Source organism: Carlito syrichta, unplaced genomic scaffold (assembly GCF_000164805.1).
Source record: "Carlito syrichta isolate Samal-C Ts95f unplaced genomic scaffold, Tarsius_syrichta-2.0.1 Scaffold316392, whole genome shotgun sequence".
NCBI classification, from domain to species: domain Eukaryota; kingdom Metazoa; phylum Chordata; class Mammalia; order Primates; family Tarsiidae; genus Carlito; species Carlito syrichta.
Window position 1 is genome coordinate 234768 of NW_007260488.1, and position 19059 is coordinate 253826.

The 19059-nt window shown below is 46.6% G+C and overlaps 1 protein-coding gene across 2 annotated transcripts in view; it reads right to left on the bottom strand.

Annotated features, from left to right (window-relative positions):
- Positions 1-19059, bottom strand: part of ALDH1L1 (aldehyde dehydrogenase 1 family member L1) — a 78250-nt gene that overhangs the window by 36113 nt on the left and 23078 nt on the right. Inside the window, exons 6-12 of one of the 2 annotated variants that reach the window (XM_008074335.2) lie at positions 18509-18598; positions 17430-17567; positions 14966-15091; positions 11305-11396; positions 2127-2274; positions 1058-1177; positions 419-546 (exon numbers count right to left, since the gene is read on the bottom strand). In XM_008074335.2, coding sequence (XP_008072526.2) covers positions 419-546; positions 1058-1177; positions 2127-2274; positions 11305-11396; positions 14966-15091; positions 17430-17567; positions 18509-18598 — 842 coding nt within the window. The remainder of the gene's footprint in view (positions 1-418; positions 547-1057; positions 1178-2126; positions 2275-11304; positions 11397-14965; positions 15092-17429; positions 17568-18508; positions 18599-19059) is intronic. The other variant, XM_008074336.2, reaches the window with a different exon arrangement.

Genomic DNA, 19059 nt, shown 5'->3' on the forward strand with positions numbered 1-19059 from the left:
TAAAGAAAGGAAAATGTGAGACCAGGAGATTCCAGTAGCCAGAGCCAGGCTGAGCAACCATGTGCAGGGACTGGCCCGGCCCCACCCCTGCCCTTGCTGCCTCTGTGTGAGAAGGCCCAAGTCCTCCTGGGCTTGGCCCAGGCCAATTCAGGGAAATGCTGTGCCTGTCTGGGCCTGCCCAGTGTGCTGCAGCTCTCAGACACACCCTCCCCTCCACAGAACACCTCTTTCCCAAGGCCATCCTCTTGGCTGTAACATCCCTCCTTCTCAAGTCCCTTCCTCTACGAAGAGTTTTCCATGACCTCCCTGGGATCTGCCTCCTTCTGGTAGGACATCTGGGAAGGGGATCTTTGCAGGAATGTGTCCCCTTCCCAAGCTGAAGGTGGTGGTGGCTGACAGGTGCGTGTCGGGCTCTCACCTGTACAGGAGCTGGCCCCGGTCCCGTGCACTGATCTTCCCCCACCGACCATTCTCAAAGGCGTCCTTCGCTGCTGCCACTGCCTTGTCAACATCACTGACTTGGGCCAGGGACACCTGGCAGATAACCTGTGGTGGAAGCAAAGCCATGACAGTCCTCCCTGGGTCCAGTGTGCACAGACAACCTCACCTGCTTCCCTGGTTTCCCTCTGAGGCCCTCCTGGGATAGGACCCTGGCCACGTGAGCAGACTCAGGGAGGAAGCTCAGCCAAAGAAGGACCCCGGAAGAGTTTACAGGAAGGAAAGGCCTTGGGAAAGGGCTGCTTGTTTCTACGTAACAGGGGCCCTGGTTTCACATTCCCACACAGCCCAAACAGGGGCAGCAGGTTCAGCCTAGAGGTCCAAGCCTGAGCATCAGCTTAGCGTTGTTCACACCAAGAAGAGAGGACCATTAATTTAGTGAGTCCAGCCAGGACAGGCTGGAAACTGACTGGCATTCTTTCATATCCATCTCAAAGACATACCTCTAAGCAGAGGTCCCCTGGGCCAGGACCCTCAGAGGCCTGGTGTAGGAAAAGAAGGGGAAGGAGGAGGAGGGGCATCGGGAGAATGGGGGGAGGGGTGCTGGGTCTGCACTCACACTTCCGTCAGTCGGGTTGATGGTGTCATAGGTCTTGGCACCCTCAGCATCCACAAACGTCCCCCCAATAAAGAGCTGATGGGGCATTCGAAGAGTCCGCTTGTTGGCTGCTTTTTCTACCTGGAGAGAAAGGCCTCAGTTGCAGTATGTATTCTTCCCAGATGAGTGTAGTGACAAACACATACGCACCCAGGGACACACACAGATGGATACACAGCCACACAACCCAGGGGCCGATGCTCAAGACCTTGGGCCTCCTTGGGGTTTCAGGAGCTCCTTGTGGCGGCAGTGGCAGCTGAGTGTCCAGGAGAGATAAAGGGCGCACATCCAGAGGCCTGCCTGGGAGAATCCCAGGGCTGCTGCTTGCTCACTGTCCTCAGCCTCCTCAGAACATCAGAAGTGCTGGTGAGTGGTAAGGACCTTGGAAGCTGCCAGACACCCCACACTTCACCACTCACTTCCCTGCAGGTGGGCAATTCCATGCTGAAGGCAGCCTTCTCTGGGACACCACCCCACTCCTGGAATCTGTTCATCAGTCATATGTCCACAATCCCAAGGCCTACCTGGGATCCACCTTAGATTCCTGTACTTTCTTCACCTGCTTTTGCCCTAAACAACTAGCCAAACAAGTTAGTCCAAAGCTCATTCCCATGGGAGTTGGTGGCCCACCAAGATACCCCAGGGAAGATTTCTCAAGAATTTCTTTAAAATATAGATTTGCAATGACCTATCACACTTCCATATATACAAGTTGAATGTACAGCGTCATTTGTTGTCCTTATTGGGAACTAAAATTCTCTTCTTAATATCTTGGGCTCATGTCTTGAGACTCAAAGCTTGGCCCGTATACTGAGCATCAGACAGCAATGCCCTCTGCCAAGTCTGCCCTATTGTTCTGACATCCCCAGGCTATCCCAGAGTGCAGGGAGAGGATGAGAAATGAAAGGGTGCCCTTTAGGTCCTGGTTTTCTGAGCCACTGGATTTCCCCCATGTGTCATTGTGGATCTGCAGACGCAGCTACCTGAGAGGTCTGTAGGGCCGGGTGGACGTGGAGGGCCCAAGACTCACACAGTCAATGGTACACTCGCTCTCATCTTCGTCTCCTCTCAGTTTTCTCACTAACAGCTGGATGAAGTCCCTGAAGGTGGTTGCCAGGTAAACGTCTTCATTTTCTAACTCCAGGCCATCACACAGCTCCTTGACTTCCTCTACCAGCCTGGAGGAAGGAGATGGAAAGATGAGGAGATGGGAAGAGGCATGGTGGGCCTGTGTCATTCAGTGGCAGAGGTGGTAGTGCCAAACATATTTACCCAGAGGCACCCATGCCAGCACCCAGAGTGTGGCCATGAGTCTGGGCCTAAGGTGAAGCACCCAGGCTGCAGATTCATAAGGCCCTGGTTCAGGTTCTTGCTCTACCACTCAATAATTTGTGACTTTGGGCAAATGGCTAACTCCTCTAAACCTTAGTTTCTTCATCTGAAAAATAGAAATAACAGTAATAGCTCCTCTACTAGCTTGTGATGAGTAATTAAGATAACTCCTAATAATAATTAATAGAAGATAATCTTCTGAAGACACAGTCAAAAGAATGAAAAGACAAGCCACAGACTGGGAGAAAATGTTTCTAAATCACATATCTGATAAAGAACTTGTATTCAGAACATACAAAGAACTCTCAAAACTCAGCACAAGAAAGAAAACAATCCAATTAAAAATGGGCAAAAGATTGAATAGATTCTTCACCAAATAAGGAATACAGATTACTAATAAGAATATGACAAGACGCTCAACATCATTAGTCATTAGGGAAAGGCAGATTGAAACCACAATGAGATACAGCTGCATACTTATCAGAATTTCTAAAATTAAACAGCCTGACTATAATACTCATCGGGAAAGTTGCAAAGTACTGAGAAACTGTAAGTTTCATACATGGCTAGTGGGATATCAATGGTACAACCACTTTGAAAAGCAGTTTGGCAGTTTCTTAAAAGTTAAACATAGACTCTCAATTCACTCGTAGGTATTTACCCATGAGTAAGGGAAAAAAAAGTCTATGTCTAGACAGAAGATGGAAGAACAGGAAACTCCAGAAATCCATCCCTCCATCTAAACAATTATTGAACTTACAAAAAAAAACCTGCTTGAATAAAATATTTTGGACCTCTGGAGTCTAGTCAAATGCTGGCAGCATCAAGGAGAAAGATTTATGAAGTTGGCCAATGTCAGTACATCTCAGCCTTTCAGGAGGTGTCGCATGTCATCCCTCACCTCCCATCCCTGCAGCAGGAAGCTGTGGGATCTTGGATCTACATTCCAGATAGAGGTTGCCAAAGCCAAGGTGGGAGTAAAGATCTTGCCCTCCTAGTATCAGGATTGTGTTCTGAGCACAGATGATGTCTTTGATTGCTGACAGTCTATCACAAAGTCTGGCAGCCATTGCTTCAACCCTCACAGGGTGAAGTAGTTTCTAGAAAATTTAAAGAGGCATTTCCCCCAATTTTGGTATTCAGACATTTAGGAAAGTATCTGTCAGGTCACTGGCTGACTGCAGGAATAATGGAACAGAGATTTCAGTGACCATATGATAAAGCATAAATACATTGTAGAAGTAATTTGGAAAAGTCATGCACAGGTGGCTTTAGCCCTCAACAAAAGATTCAGCAATCCCCGAGGAGCAGGAGAATTATATTTCCAAAATCACTACAACACAACCCTCAAAATGTTCAGTTACAAACCAAATAATTCCAAATCATATGAAGAAGCAAGAAAGTAAGGTCCATCCGTGGTGGAGGGTTGGAGGAGATTTGAAATAAGGTATCCCTAAGGATAATTGGATACTGGAATTACATGGTAAAGACATTATGTCAATTGTCTTAAGTATGTTCAGTGGGCTAAGGAAACCATGGACAAAGAGCTAAAGAAAATCAAGAAAATGATGCATGGACAAATATTAATGAGAATATCAATAAAGAGACAGAAATGATTATAAGAAACCAAACAAATTATTGAACAGTCAAGTAAAGTAACTGAAACAGAAAATGCAATAGCAGTGTTCAAAAGCAGATTTGAGTAGACAGAAGGAAAGATCAGTAAACTCTTCGGGTCTGAGAAGCAGAATGAAGAGTGAAAAAAAAAAAAAGGGACATGTAGGCTACCATGAAACATACCAACATTCTCATTATAGGAGTTTCAGAGAAGAAAAGAAAAAAATATTTTTGAAGAAATTTGTACCCAAGTCTGAGAAAAGAATATACACATGTAAGAGGCTCAATGAACTCAAAGCAAGATATATTCAAAGAGATTCACATCTAGAACATTACATCCAACTTACTGAAACCCAGAGATAAGGAAAGAATTTGGAAAATGGCAAGAGAGAAGTAGCTCATTATATACAATGAATTTTTAATGAAATTAAAATCTGATTTTCACTAAAAAGCCATGGAGGCAAGAAGGCAATGGAATGACATATTTAAAGTTTTAGGGGGAAAAAAAATGTCAACCAAAAATTCTATACCCACCAAAACTATCTTTCGAGAATGAAAAAGAAATTAAGATATTTCAGATAAACAAAAGTTGAGGAAATGTATTCCCAGTATACCTGCCCTATAAAAAATGCTAAAGAGAGACTTTTGGGCTTAAATGAAAGTACCCTAGACAGTAAATTGAAGGCATAATTAGAAATAAAGAGCATGGGTAAAGGTAACTACATAAGTAAATATAAAAGTTGGTATTAGTGTACTTTTGGTATAGTTTGTAATGTCTCTCTTTTTCCTGTATAATATAGTAACAAATGCACACAACAAATTTAAATCTATATTAATGGGTATACAATGAATAAAGATGTGATCTGTGATAATAACCATATAAAGGGAAAGGGACAGAGATGTATAGAACTGACTGGAGTATTTGTATACTGTTGAAGCCAGGTTGGTATTATTTGAACTAGATTGATATACATTTAAGATGTTAGTTGCAATCTCCAAGGTAAAACTGAAAGATAACTTTTTAAAATATAGCAAAAGAAAGACGCAAAGAATCAAAAACCTACACTACAAAAAAAAGACACTAATTTTTTTAAAAGGCAGTATAGAGAAATTGAGAAACAAACAAAAAGACATATAGAAAACAAATAGATAAACAGCAGAAGTAAATCTTTCTTTATCAGTAATCAAGTTAAATATAAATGGAATGACTGCTCCTGTAAGAAGGCACAAATTAGATGATTGTAAAAACCAGTATCCATCAATATGCTACAAAGACTCATTCTATAAAGACACAAAAGATTGGAAGCAAAAGGATGAAGAAGTTATTTCACGCAAGTAGTATTCATAAGAGAACTGGGGTAACTATATTATTATCAAACAAAATAGACTTTAAATCAACAAGTTTATGAGACACAAAGAAGAACATGAGATTGATGAAAGTCTTGATTCACCAAGAAGGCATAACAACTACAAACACAAACATACCTCAAAATATATAAAGCCAAATTGACAAAAATTGAAGGAAAAAAATGGACATTTCTACAATAGTTGGAGGCTTAGATGCCCAACTTTCAATAATAAATAGAACAAAAAGATACAAGATAAGTAAGTAAAACATTTGAACAACACTATAAGCCAGTCAGACATATGCAAAATACTCCACTAGACAAGAGCAGAATACACATTCTTCCCAAATACACTTGAAACGTTCTTCAGGATAAACCACTGATTAGGCTCCACATTAATCTTAGTACATTTTTAAAACTTAAAATCTTTTTTTTTTTTGAAGTCAGAGTGTCACTCTATTATCCAGGCTGGAGTGCAGTGGCACGCTCACAGCCACCCCAGTGTCAACCTGTTGGGCTCAGGTGAATCCTCTGCCTCATCCTTCCAAGTAGCTGGAACTACAGGTATGTGCTACCACACCTGGTTAATATTTTGTTATATTGTAAAGACGAGGTCTCACCAAGTTGCCCAGGCTGGTCTCAAACCCCTGGACTCAGACAATCCTCTCACCTCAGCCTCCCAAAGTGCTGGGATTACAGGCTTGAGCCAACATGCCCGACCAAAGATTGAAATCTTATAAAGTATCTTTTCTGATCACAATAAATGAAACTAGAATAAATAAGAGAAGAAAAATCATTAAATTCACAAATAAATGAAAATTAAATAGCACACTCTTTAATAACTATGGGTCAAAGAAAAACATCACAAGGGAAACTAAAATACCTTCAGTTAAAGGAAAACAAAGACACAACATACCAAAACTTATGAGATGCAGGAAAAGTGGGGATAAAAGAGAAATTTATAGATGTAAATATATACATTAAAACAGAATAAAGACCTCAAATCAGTATTTTAACTGTTCACCTTAAGGAGATAGAGGGAAAAAATCTAAACCTAAAGCTTACAGAAGGAAGGAAATAATAAAAATTAAAACAGAGATAAATGAAATAGAAACTAGAAAAACAATAGGTAAGATTAACAAAATCAAAATTCGATTCCTTGAAAATATCAACAAAATTAGAATTAATAAACCTTTAACTGGACTGACCAAGGGAAAAAAAGTCAAAGCTGAAATTACTAGAATTAGAAATCAAAGGGAGACATTACATTGAATTCAAAAGAAAATATATAATGAATTGCATGCCAATAAACCTGATAACCTATGTGAAATGAGCATATTTCTAGAAACACATTCTACCAAAACTGACTCATGGATAAATAGAAAATTAGAACAGACATGTTATTTGTAAGAAAACTGAATATCAATAAAAATTTTTCCAACAAAGAAAAGCCAGGGGCTAAATAGTTTAACTTGTGAATTCCACCAAATACTTAAAGGAGAATTAATACCATTTTTTAGCAAACACTTACAAAAAATTTGAAGAAGAATGAATATTTCCCAACTCAGTCTACAAGGCCAGAATTACACTGACATCAAGACCAGATAAAGACACTACAAGAGAAGAAAACCACAGAGCAATATCCCTTATGAACACTGATGCAAAAATCCTCAACAAACTAGCAAAATGATTTCAGCAGCATATTAGAAAGATTATACACCGTGACCAAGTGGGACCAATCCTCAGAATTCAAGGATGGTTCACCTGCGGAAATCAACCCGTGTCATACACCACATTAATAGAATGAAGAGAAAAAAACACATGATCATCTCAATTAATGTAGAAAAATAATTTGGCAAAATTCAGTACCCTTTGATGATAAGAAAAGCACTCAATAAACTTAGAAAGAAACATCCAAAATATATTAAAGGTCATGTATAAAAAACACACAGCTAACATACGCAGTGGTCAAAGACCGAAAGTCTTTCTCTTGAGATCAGCAGTAAGATAGGGATGCCGACTTTCACCACTTCTATACAATATAAATAGTAGTCTCCCTTTATCTTTGTTGGATTTTGTTCTTAGACTCCCAGTGAATGCCTGAATCCTATACAGAGGTTCCTTGATTTATGATGGGGTTACAGCCCAATAAATCCATCATAAATGGAAAATCTTGCAAGTTGAAAATGCATTTAATACAACTAACATATTGAACATCAGAGGTTGGCCTAGTCTACCTTAAACATGCTCAGAATACTTACATTAGGCTACAGTTGGGTGAAAAAATCATCTAATACAAGGCCTATTTACAAAAGTGCTGAATATCCTATGTAATTTCTTAAATACTGTACTGAAAGTGAAAAACAAAATTGTTGTATGGGTACTCAAAGTATGGTTTTTACTGAATGTGTGTCACATTTACACCATTGTAAAGTCAAAAAGTTGCAAGTCAAACCAACTTAAGTCATTAAGACTGTTAGTCGATAAATGTGTTTGTAAATATGTGTAATGCTGTTTCTATCTGATAACCCAGATAGCTACCAAGTGACTAATAGACAGTAGCACGTACACCATGGATATGCTGGACAAGGGGCTGATTCATGTCCCAGGTAGGATGAGAGGATGCCACAAGATTTCATCATGCTACTCAGTGTGGCAAAAAATTTAAAAAGAATGAGTTGTTTATTTTTGTCTAATATTTTTGGGCCACCATGAGTTGACCATGAGTAACTGAAACTGCAGGAAGCAAAGCCACAGAAAAAGGGGATGGCTGTACTGGAAGTTCTAGCCGGAGCAATTAGGCAAGAAAGAGAAATTAAGGGCTTCCAAATTGCAACAGAAGGAGTAAAATCAAATCTCTTCACAGATAACATAATCTTATATGCAGAAAACCTTAAGAATTACATACCAAATGTTAGAACAAATAAAGGAATTCAGCAAAGTTGTAGGATACAAATACAACATGTAAAAATCCATTGCAGTGCTATACACTAGCAATGAACAAAAATCCAAAAAAAGAAGTTAAGAAAGTAATTCATTTACAACAGTATCAAAAATAATACAATTTACCCAAGGAGGCAACAAAGTCATACACTGAAAACTATAAAACCTTACTGAAATAAATTATAGAAGACGTAAATAAATGGAAAGGCATTCATGTTCACAGACTGGAGGACTTAATAATGTTAACATGACAATACTGCCAAAGCAATCTAAAATTTCAATGCTATCACTATTAAAATCCCAACAAATGGTGCTGTTTTTTTCGCAGAAATTATAAAGTCTATCTTAAAATTATATGAAATCTCAAGGGACTGCAAATAAACAAAACAATTTCAAAAAAGAACAAAATTGGAGAACTCACACTTTCTGATTTCAAAAGTGCAAAACTCAAAAGAGTATGATATTGGCATAAAGATAGACATATAGATGAACGAAATAGAGAGTCCAGAAATAAATCCACACATGTGTGTGGTCAACTATCTTCAACAAGGATTCCAAGAAAGCACAATGGGGAAATTATACTTTCTTCAACTGGTGGCAGAAAAACTGAGTATCCACATGCAAAATAATTTTATAAGACCTTCTTTATTTTGAATCACACATAGAAATAATTTACTCAAAATGGACGAAAGACTTAAAAGTAAGACTTAAACCTGCAAAATTCCTAGAAAAAAACACAGGGAAAACTTCATAACACTGGTCTTTGCAATGATTTCCTGAATATGACACCAAAAGGACAATCAGCAAAAGCAAAATTAGACAAGTGAGACCACATCACACTAAAAGTCTATTTCTCCACCTCTGGAAGCTGGACTGGCCCCATGACTCACTGCGGCCAGCAAGAAGCAGTGGACACGATGTGCTCCAAGATATATAAGAAATTTCTACAACTCAAAACTAAGTTAAAACAGTGAACCCCATTTAAAAATGGCAAAGACTTGAACAGACATTTCTCCAAAGAAGACATATAAATGATCAACAGAAATATGAAAAGACGTTCAACATCACTAAGCATCAGGGAAACGCAAGTCAAAACCACAATGAGATATCACCTCATACCCACTAGAATGGCCACTATTAAAAAAAAGAAAATGTGACTAATGTGAACAAAAGGAAAGGAAAGGAGGGAGGGGGAGGGAGAAGAGGGGAGGAGGGAGGAAGGGAGACAGACAGGCAGACGGGAAGAGGAAAAAAGGAAGGAAAGAAGGAAGGGAGGGAGGAGACTGGTGGCAAGGATGTGGGGAAGTTGGAATCCTTGTACGCTGTAGGTGATCATTTAAAATGATACATCCTCTAATTAAAAATTGAAATAACATGGCCCAGTAAGCCAATTCCTGGGTATTTATCCAAAAGAATTACAGTAAGGATCCTGAACGCCCAAAAACTTCCATATTCCTTCACAATAGCCAAATGTGGAAACAACACATATGTCCATCATTGGCTGAATGGATAAGGAAAATATGGTCTAGGGAATACTTATTCAGCCATAAAAAGATGGAAATCCTGCCACATGCTATGACATCGATGAATCTTGTAGAAATGGTGCTAAGTGCAATAGGCCAGTCACAGAAGGAGAAATACTGCATGATTCCACTTATATGAGATGTAGGAGTAAGCAAACTCATCAAAGCAGAAAGTAGAGTGGTTGTTGCTGGGGCTGGGGAGGAGGAAATGAGAGGTGCTGTTCAATGGGCAGGAAGTTTCAGACATGCGAGAAAGAGCTCTAGAGGTCTGCTGACCAACGCCGTGCTCATAGTTAACATATGCTTGAATAACAACGTATGCTTAAAATTTTGTTAAGAGGGCAGCTGCTGTGTTATGTGTCTTTAGAAACTTTTTTAAAAGAGGATATATGCTCTTAACTATCCCCCACCAAAAAAAGGAACATTCTGCATTGCATTCTCCATCAACCTCAGCTCCCTGGCTCTATGCAGGTGTGGCTTGGCCTCTGGGCACCATTCTCTCAGGTGTCTAACATTCTCCTTCTTAGCATTATTTTTTGCAAAACAATTATTTTATACATCATATTGCCCCACAAACAGTATGCGTTACTAGAGCAGAGTGAGTTACTAAATGTTCGTAGTGTCCAAGACTTCCAAGCACACAGACTTTCCAAGACACAAAGCCAGTCCTTCACTATGCATAGCAGATTGCAAAACTGGCCACAACATCCACCCCCTGCAACCTTGGCGACATGAGGGTGCAGCACCTGCCAGTAGGAGGCAAAGTCTATTTCCCCACCTCTGGAAGCTGGACTGGCCCCATGACTCACTGCGGCCAGCAAGAAGCAGTGGACACGACGTGCTCTCTCCAAGCCCAGGCCTCAGAGGGACTGCATGCTCCCACTGTCTCTCCTGGAGCCCAGCCAACACTATAGGAGCAAGCCTGGGCTGGCTTCCGAAGGGGCCAGCCTAGACCAGCCACCTCCAGTTGACCGGGCAGCTGCCCCAGACACCTTGTGAGCCCAGCTGACAGCAGCTGAATCTGGCCCAGATGAGCTGAGCCCAGCACACGGCTGTCAACCTTAGTACCGTGAGCTAAAGAAATGATGCTTGTTTAAATAACAACGTTTTGGGGTGATTTGTTACACAACAAAAACTAATTAGCACTATACATATATTTATGTGTCCCCTTCTCTTCATGATCTCAGAGCTGCTCTTCTGCATCAGCCACACTCAAGCTTCTCCCCAGAACTTCCCCGGGTGGGCTTCACGCGACACCACTGCTCGCCATTTGCAAAGAGACCTGTAGCCATTCCTGACTGCTCCCCAGCCCTGTGGGTGTGAGGTTTTCCTGGGTCTCTGGCTTGCATGATCCATGAGCTTAACACAGTGGTTGTTTCCCACCACTCCATTTTGCAGTGACATGCAACACAGCACCAGGGGCCTGGGACAGGACTCCTGGCCTTACCTCACAACGTCCACAGATGCAGCCCCTGACTTGAAGAAATCGGTGGAGTCTTCAACCTCCAGGATGTTGGGGAGGATGCGTTGCCAAACGCTCTGCAAAGCAAGACCTGTGAGAGGGAGGCTCCAGGGGCCTGGGGGAAGGTCTGCCCCATGACAGCATCACCTGGACACACTTGCGGATGGCCCAGGGCCAGACTGGGTCCCCTCCGAGGTGCTACCTCTTCCCAGGGGCCTGGTGGTCCTGGAGCCACAACCTCCTGGGAAGCAGGAGCCACCACGACCCAGACCACTCTGACTCTGGCTACCATCCTCACTCCCCCTTCGCCTTAGCTTTCAGTTTCTCTGAGGTCTCCGTAGCAGTCCAACTGGCAGAGGACAGATGTGCAAGGACTCAGGGAGTGGCTGGGGACTGGGAAGGCAGGGCCACTGGCTGCTGGGCCCCCAGCTCACACCCAGCCACTAGCATTCAGGTCTGGTGTCCATGTGCAGGTGTTGCAGCTGCAAGAGTGGGGAAGAAGGTGGTTCTGAGGGACTACAGAGCTCACTGACAGCTCAGGAGACCCAAGCTTGTCCTCATTGAGAAACTAACTGGTCTGGAGTGCTCTGTCCTGGGACCTACGAAGGGCAGCTGTGCCTGGCCAGCTGGTCTTGTAGACGTGAGTGGTCAGCATCTGCCCATTCACCCCAGGCCGTGCAGTGGACCAAGATGGGGTGACTGCTCTATAGATAGGCTCCCAGCAAGGCAGGAGTGAGGAGGGGCTTGGCAAAGCTGGCCAGGTCCCCATGCCCTGACTGAACTCCAGGCAGTGGTCAGTCTCGGGCCCAGGCTGAGGTGAGGCCAGGCGTTGGGCATAAGACGCCCAGGCAGGATCATCCCCCTGCCCCATGACTCCTGGCAACCTCCTCGAGTCCCCTCTTTCTTTCTTGGAACGGCATCAAGGATCTTCCCTTCCCATCCTCAGAGTGACCGTCAGCACCAGACCAAGCCACTCACTGTCCATCCCATGCCTGCTGCCTGGGCTCTCACCTGCTGGCAGCCTTCCCCTGACCCCCAGCTCATGTGTAAATCGTGGGCATCCTTCAGAGGCCAACTGTTGTGTCACCTCTGTCACCTTCACTGACCACTCTGCTGTCAGGGTTACCCTCCTCAGATGATGGGTTCTGGGGCCACCAGTTGTCTGTCGCTGGATGGCACCCACCAGACACACGGCCCTTATCAGATGGGAGAGGAACCTCTGAGGGGCAAACTGGTCGCCACATGCACCCTGAAGCTACTCAGCCTCATCCAGCCCCCAGCCCCCTCCCTGGCACGCAGTGGAAATGCAGGTAGCCTCTCCGTGCTGACAGCAGCTGTGTCAGCTTCTGTGTGTGATGCAGGCAGAGAGCTTAGACTTCAGCAAGAGTCAGCATAGGCAGCCTTCATGCCACATGCAGCGCCCGGCAGACCTGGTTCAGGAGGACGTGAGGGAGGGTTGTTGCCCACTGCCCGGCCTGGCCCACAGTGGACCCTTGCCGAGTTCGGTTGGGGCCCCTCTACAAACACTGGGGAGCCACGCAGCCCCAGACGGGCCTCTCCTCATTCTGTCCATGTCCCCTCCACCCCACTGGTCTCCAGATCACATGTCCCAGGTGCCCAGCCAGCTTTGAGCAAGAGGCAAATTACAACGATCCTAGTGGCATCCCGGCAGGCCGCATGGTGTGATGTAGGCCAGGACCGAGCCTGCTCCTCGGGCTGCAGCTCAGCATGGTCTCTCATTAGCTGGGATTCACCCCTCATTCCTCAACTGCGACATGAAGGTAATAACAGCACCTACTTCAGAGAGTTGTCACGATGAACAAACACACTCCTCTTCCTGGGGTGTTTGCGACTCTGCCTACGTACATGTTCTAGAAGCACCTGCCTGTCTCATGGTGACTCTTGGACTCCTTGCCGATGGGTATTGAGTGCCCAGTATGTGCCAGCTACTAAGCTCAATGTTTTCATGTGTGCTATCTCCTCTATCAGTAACAGCCTCCACTGAGGAGGGGTTTGTTACTCCCTCTTTACAGATGCAGGATGCAATGGCAGCTGTCGTGAGGTAGCGCCTTTGACTCAGACCTTGGTCCATGGACAGATGACCCCATCACTCCTGGGGGCCCACCCAGCTATGAGTTCCAGGGCTGTCTGTCCAGTTGGCCCTGGAGCCCCAGGACAGGCATGGAGTCGTGGCCAGAGCAGCTGCTCCAGGAATATTTTTGGAATAATAAGGTTTTTTGGGGTTTTTTTTGTTTTGGCCAGCTTCTGTGGCTCAGCCTGTAATCCCAGTGCTTTGGGAGGCCAAGGCGAGTGGAGTGCCTGATCCCACAGGTTCGAGACCAGTTCAGGCAACTTGGCAAGACCTTGTCTCTACGATAAATAAAAAATTAGCTGGGCGCGGTAGTATGTGCCTGTAGTTACGGCTACATGGAAGGCTGAGATGGAAGGGTCGCCTGAGCCCAGCAGGTTGACGCTGAAGTGGCTGTGAGCATGCCACTGCACTCCAGCCTGGGCGACAAAGTGAGACTCCAACTCAAAACAAAACAAAACAAACATTCAAAGTGTTCTTCAAGTAAAGAAGTTGCTGGCTCTCAGTGCTCCCTGGACCATGCCAGCACCTCCATCTGTCCCTTGCTGAATCCTCCCCTCCACATGAGGCCTAATACCTGTGGTCACCAGCTCTGGCCCCTGCCTTCCAGTAAGCCCCTTGCCCCCCAGGCTCCTGAGACAGCACCCTCCAGCAGCAGTCCCCTAAACACAGAGAGGACCCTGCCCTGTCAGGGCCTCCTCAGCATTTGCTGCTCTTTCTCTCTTGAAGGTCTTCTGCCAGACCTCTTCTCTATATCCAGGTCTTGGCCCAAAGCCCCTCTCAGGTAGGCCTTCCGTGATTCTCCTTGTAAAGTTAACCCCCCGACTCAAGGGACCTCCTTCCCACACCTCTGTTACTTTACTTGTAGCATTTCTCAAATGATTTTATTCATTGGCTCAGTTATGTACCCCCTACCTCCCCCAAAGGAAGGTATGCTTCATGTTATATTCTTGGTGCCTGGCACTTGCTTAAGTAGTTGAATATATGACTGAATGAATGAATGACTGGAAACTCGTCCAACATTATCCATTCAGCAAGGTTCAAGATCCACGCATGACTTCTAGGTAGAGGGAGACAGACAAAGGGGGAAGGAAGAGCCAGGGGCAAATTCTGAGAAGTACCCATTTATGAGACTTCAGGGTGAGAAGACCGAGCCCCTCTGGCATCATGTGGTCTGTCTGATGGGCAGCCTGTGCTGGTCACAGCCCAGGATGCTCCCTCTTGGCCAGATGTTCTGGAAGGTTCTAGTGCACACATTCTCATTACAGGGCCGTGGGCTTGGCACCTGACTCTGTGGGCTTCTGTTTCACATGTTAACTGTTGACAGTGAGTTCTCAGAAGAGTCAGACTCAGCTGGTCAAATCCCAGGGCCCCCAGTTGCAGAGGAAGAAGGGGCAAGAAGACATCAGAAAGCTCCGAGTCAGGATAGATCCTACTGTCCTGCACATACACCCACAGAGGGTGGGCATGGTTCAGCTCTGGGGAGGGCGATTTGCGTAACACATGTGCAGCGCACAACCTGCTCAACTGGACAGCAGCCCCGAAGGTGCCTCTTACCCGCACGGCCTCCGCAGTGACCAGTTCCTCTTCTGTCAGCTCGAGGGCACTGCTGGCTTCTCCCCTGAAGAAGTTCGAGGCCAGGACCATCTTGCCATCCTCCAGTTGGATGTTTTTCACAAGCAGCTGCGAAAGGAAGGATCTCAGAGGTCAGGGGGCTGGAGTGGGCCGAGGCAGGGATGAGAGCAGCCCCACACGCGGTGCTGTGCTGGGAACACCGTGCTTGTCTCCAGCCTTCACGATCAGGAGAGAAGTTCAGAGTGGGGAGGCCGCTGTTCAGGGGCACAGAGGAAACCATGAAGCACACCCCTCTCGCCTCTTACCTTTGCCACTCTCACTTTCTTGTTAAATGCAATGCCTTCATTATTTCTGTAAAAAGGATGCCTAATCCTCAGGAAGAAGCAGTTCAAGCACCACATGGAAAAGTCAGTTGAGAAAACAATGAATTCCTCAATCAACCAGTAGCTTCCAGAACCCCATAGAAACATCTGAAGAACATCAGCAGTTGCCCGTTGGGACATGGAGCCGGGAAGAAGAGAGGATGAAAAACAGAATCTGTCATGCCCTGTGGTCCGCACGCTTAGGGACCGCACTTCAGGCTGGTCCCTAATTCACCCTGTGTCCAGCCATTACAGAATGTGGCTCTGGAATATTCTTATGTGTGCCTTAGATTTACTGAATTCAATAACATGTCTGAATTGTTTGGGGCCTGTTTGCTCATAAGAGTTGTTCAATAAATGTTTTTGTTAGGAGGCAGAAGAATCATGAAAAAAAGAAGAAAGAGTTGCAGATCAGCATGGGGGAGCAGCACATCTCTACTGATAAAAGTGGCCACATAAAAACAGTACACTGTATGCACACTGACAGAACTGGAGCCCATCTCCTGCCTGACCTCACCCTGCTGCCTTTGAAGATGTTCTGGAGCTTTCTGTGAGCTAAAGCCCAGCGAGACCCGGTGGGAATCGCCCGGGAGACGCGTTAACTGAAGGTCTCCATCATGGCTGCCCCCTTGGCTTTGCTGTCTCTGCAGGTCTCAGGGCAGATGCAGCTGGTGCCCTGCTCAGAGCCTCTCCTGGCTGGCACCCCATCCGGCAGCTGCTGCAAGGGCAGGTTGTGAACGGTCTACTTGTCCCTTCCTCCTTGCTTGTTGTAGGTGGCGAGAGCACTCAGCACCAAGAGGCGGAGGAGCCGTGCCTTGTTATTCTCCGGGGCACAGCTGAAACCAGGGTATGGCTAATGTGGGAACGGACCAGCATCATCGGCAGGGGCAGGTCCTACTCCAAGCCCCACCCTGGGAGCAGGCCAAGACTAGACTCTGGAACTTTATCCTTGCTTCACCCTTGGTCTGCACGAGCCTGTTGCCCTCACCGCCTAACGTCATTTTCCGAGAGCATTCCCTTAAAACGTCACTAGTACAAAGACTCCCACCTCCGAAGCTGCTTCTGAGGAACCTCACTTCAGACAGGTAACCTCTTGTAGCTGCATTGATCAGTCAGGAAAGCTCAAAACACTGCAAACTGCAGAGATCAACAGCGGCCTCAGACCCTCAGACAGCAGAACTCAGCAGGGCAGACACCAAGAGCAAGCCACTCAGGCCCACGTGCAGCCACCCAGCACCCCATCTGGCTTGGACACACCAGTGTGGTCGAGGGTACAACATCCGTGAGGTTTGCTGAAGCTCCATAAAGTGCCAGGAGACTCTCTGCTTGTCCTTCTCTCCTCACCCCCAGCTCCTCTCGTGAAAAGAAACCAAGGAGTGTAAGGACCCAGAACCAAGGCTTGGAGTCAGGATTTCAGGGCTTGAATCCCAGGTCTGCCACAGACTAGCTTGAGTGACCTTGGGCAAGTTATTTAAATCTCTACATTCAGTTTCCTCCTCTGTAAAATAGGTGTAATATTAGTACATATCTCATAGGGTTGTTGGCAAGATTACATTTCATACGTACAGATTGTTTTCAAACAGTGCTTGGCACACGAAAAGCGCTCTGTCAGTGTCAGCTGTTGCTCGGATTTGCAGAGTCTGCTGATACCAGTGAGAGCATGTGATATGCCCAGGATTCTGCACGTGTTGAGTCACTATGGCATCCTTGATCAAAGAGAAGGAAACTGAGGCACAGAGGCTTCATGGCCTTACCCACTGGTGCTTAGACACTCTGACAGACTCAAACAAGTGCTCCCTCACAGGGGATCTCCCTGATTCTGGGCTGCCTGAGACTCACAAAGGGCACCCTGCTGAGAGAGGTGTCTAGCCAGGAAGAGCAAGGAGACCCAGAGAAGGGGCTAAATCGCTCAGGGCTGGCCCAGCCCTGAGGATGAGTGCGGGGTTTTTCCCTCCCGGGCCTCACTTTTTCCCTGCTTCCCCGGAGCACCCTGAGGCCTTCCTGTGGAGTCTGAGCCCAAGGACAGGGGTGCGGGTGGCCTTGAGCCCATGGTGCAGGTGAGTGGTCCACAGCAGCACCCTTACCATTCTGTCATCATTCCCAAAGAGGAGGAGTCCTGCTTTGGTGACCAACCCTGGCCGATGGGATCCTGGGATAGGCAAAACTTCTCCTGCAGGCACCAGGCCTGAAGTGTTCAGCGTTGAATTAAAAAACGTCAGCTTCTGTGGAGGGGAGGAAAACCAGAAGACAGTGGTTGAGAAGAAGCTCCTGCTGCCGGCAGCCCAGGCCGGGCTGAGCAGGCTGGGAAGGGGGGTGGGGCAGCTGAGATCTGAGAGCTGGCTCAAGGCCCAGGAGGCCCTGAGTCCCTGCCTCCAGGGACACAACAAGACCTGGAGGGGCTGCCGCAGGTAGCCTCAGGGAGATAATACAGGGCTGGCTCAAGCCCCAGGTACCCGGAAGACCCCTGCCCTTGGCCCACAGCCTCAGACCGCACGTCCACAGACTTGGGGGAAATGTGCTCAAAGCATCGAGAAGCGGAGCCACCTTCCCTGGGATGCCATCAAGTGCCAGTTGCTTTGTTCGGGAGATGCATTTACCAGGACAAAGGGCTTTGCTGTGAGGACAGCAGAGCCTTCCACAGTCTGGGGAGTGGGCTGAGAGTCAGGGATTTGGGCAGCCTGGGGTTGTGTGGAGGACGAGACTGCCCTCAAGGCTTGGACAAAGACCACCGAACATAGTCCTGTCACCCCCTGACACGTCACTGGAGCCTGTGGGCCCAGGGCTCCCCATCTTCAGCATCTGGCTTGCCCATGGTCATCCTGGCCCTGAGCATGCCGCCCCTCCCCTCGCTGACTCCAGGTTGGAGTCAGCCTGGGGTCTTTATGAGCGGATAAGACTCAGAATATTTCACAACCAACTCAACTGGGCTGCAGAGCTGCTGCAGGGGACTGGAGGCCTCCAGTGACGTTGGACATCTACCTTTTAGTGACTGGATGGTATATAGGTCCACCATGGGGAGGGACTGAAATGTTCACAGACATTTGAGTGGGGGTAGGGGCAGGGCAGTGGCTATTTACCACTCAGGTCAAGCATGTGTGACAGTTTTACAGCCAGCGGGGCACACCAATGCACCCAGCCGAATTCCACCCACACATGAGCACACCTGTCCACAGGCCTCTGTCCAGGCCCCTGGCACCTTGTCATTCCCACGGATCCAGTTGTGAATGGCCTCTGCTGGCTGGTCCCAGTTGATCTGTGGGAAACAGGACAGGCACACTCAGCTGGCTTCTCCCCTGAAGACTCCTGGACAGTGGACTGAGCCCTGGTAAGGCATTTGGTAAACTCAACTTCCTCGTGGGCCCTGGTCTAAGTCACTGAACTGGTGCCCCCAGTTCTGGGTGCTCTCTGACCCTCAGTCTCTCATGGTCATCCTGGCCCTGAGCAGACTTCAGAATGGTCTGGGGAAGGCAATGTTCTGTTGCTGTCAAGATGGCTGAGGCCCTACACCGAGTTCCCAGCACAGAGTGCTCAGGCCTGTCCCATGCCCATGCCCAGTTTCTCCTTGCCTACAGGCCCACGTATGTCTCTGCACAAAGACACAGCCCACAAGTCCTCCAAGGCTCCTCTGCCACTGTCGCTCCATTGGGGACTGAATTGTCTCTTGCTCCTCGTTTTGGAGACTGCCAACACCACAGCTGATTGTCGGCCACCCCC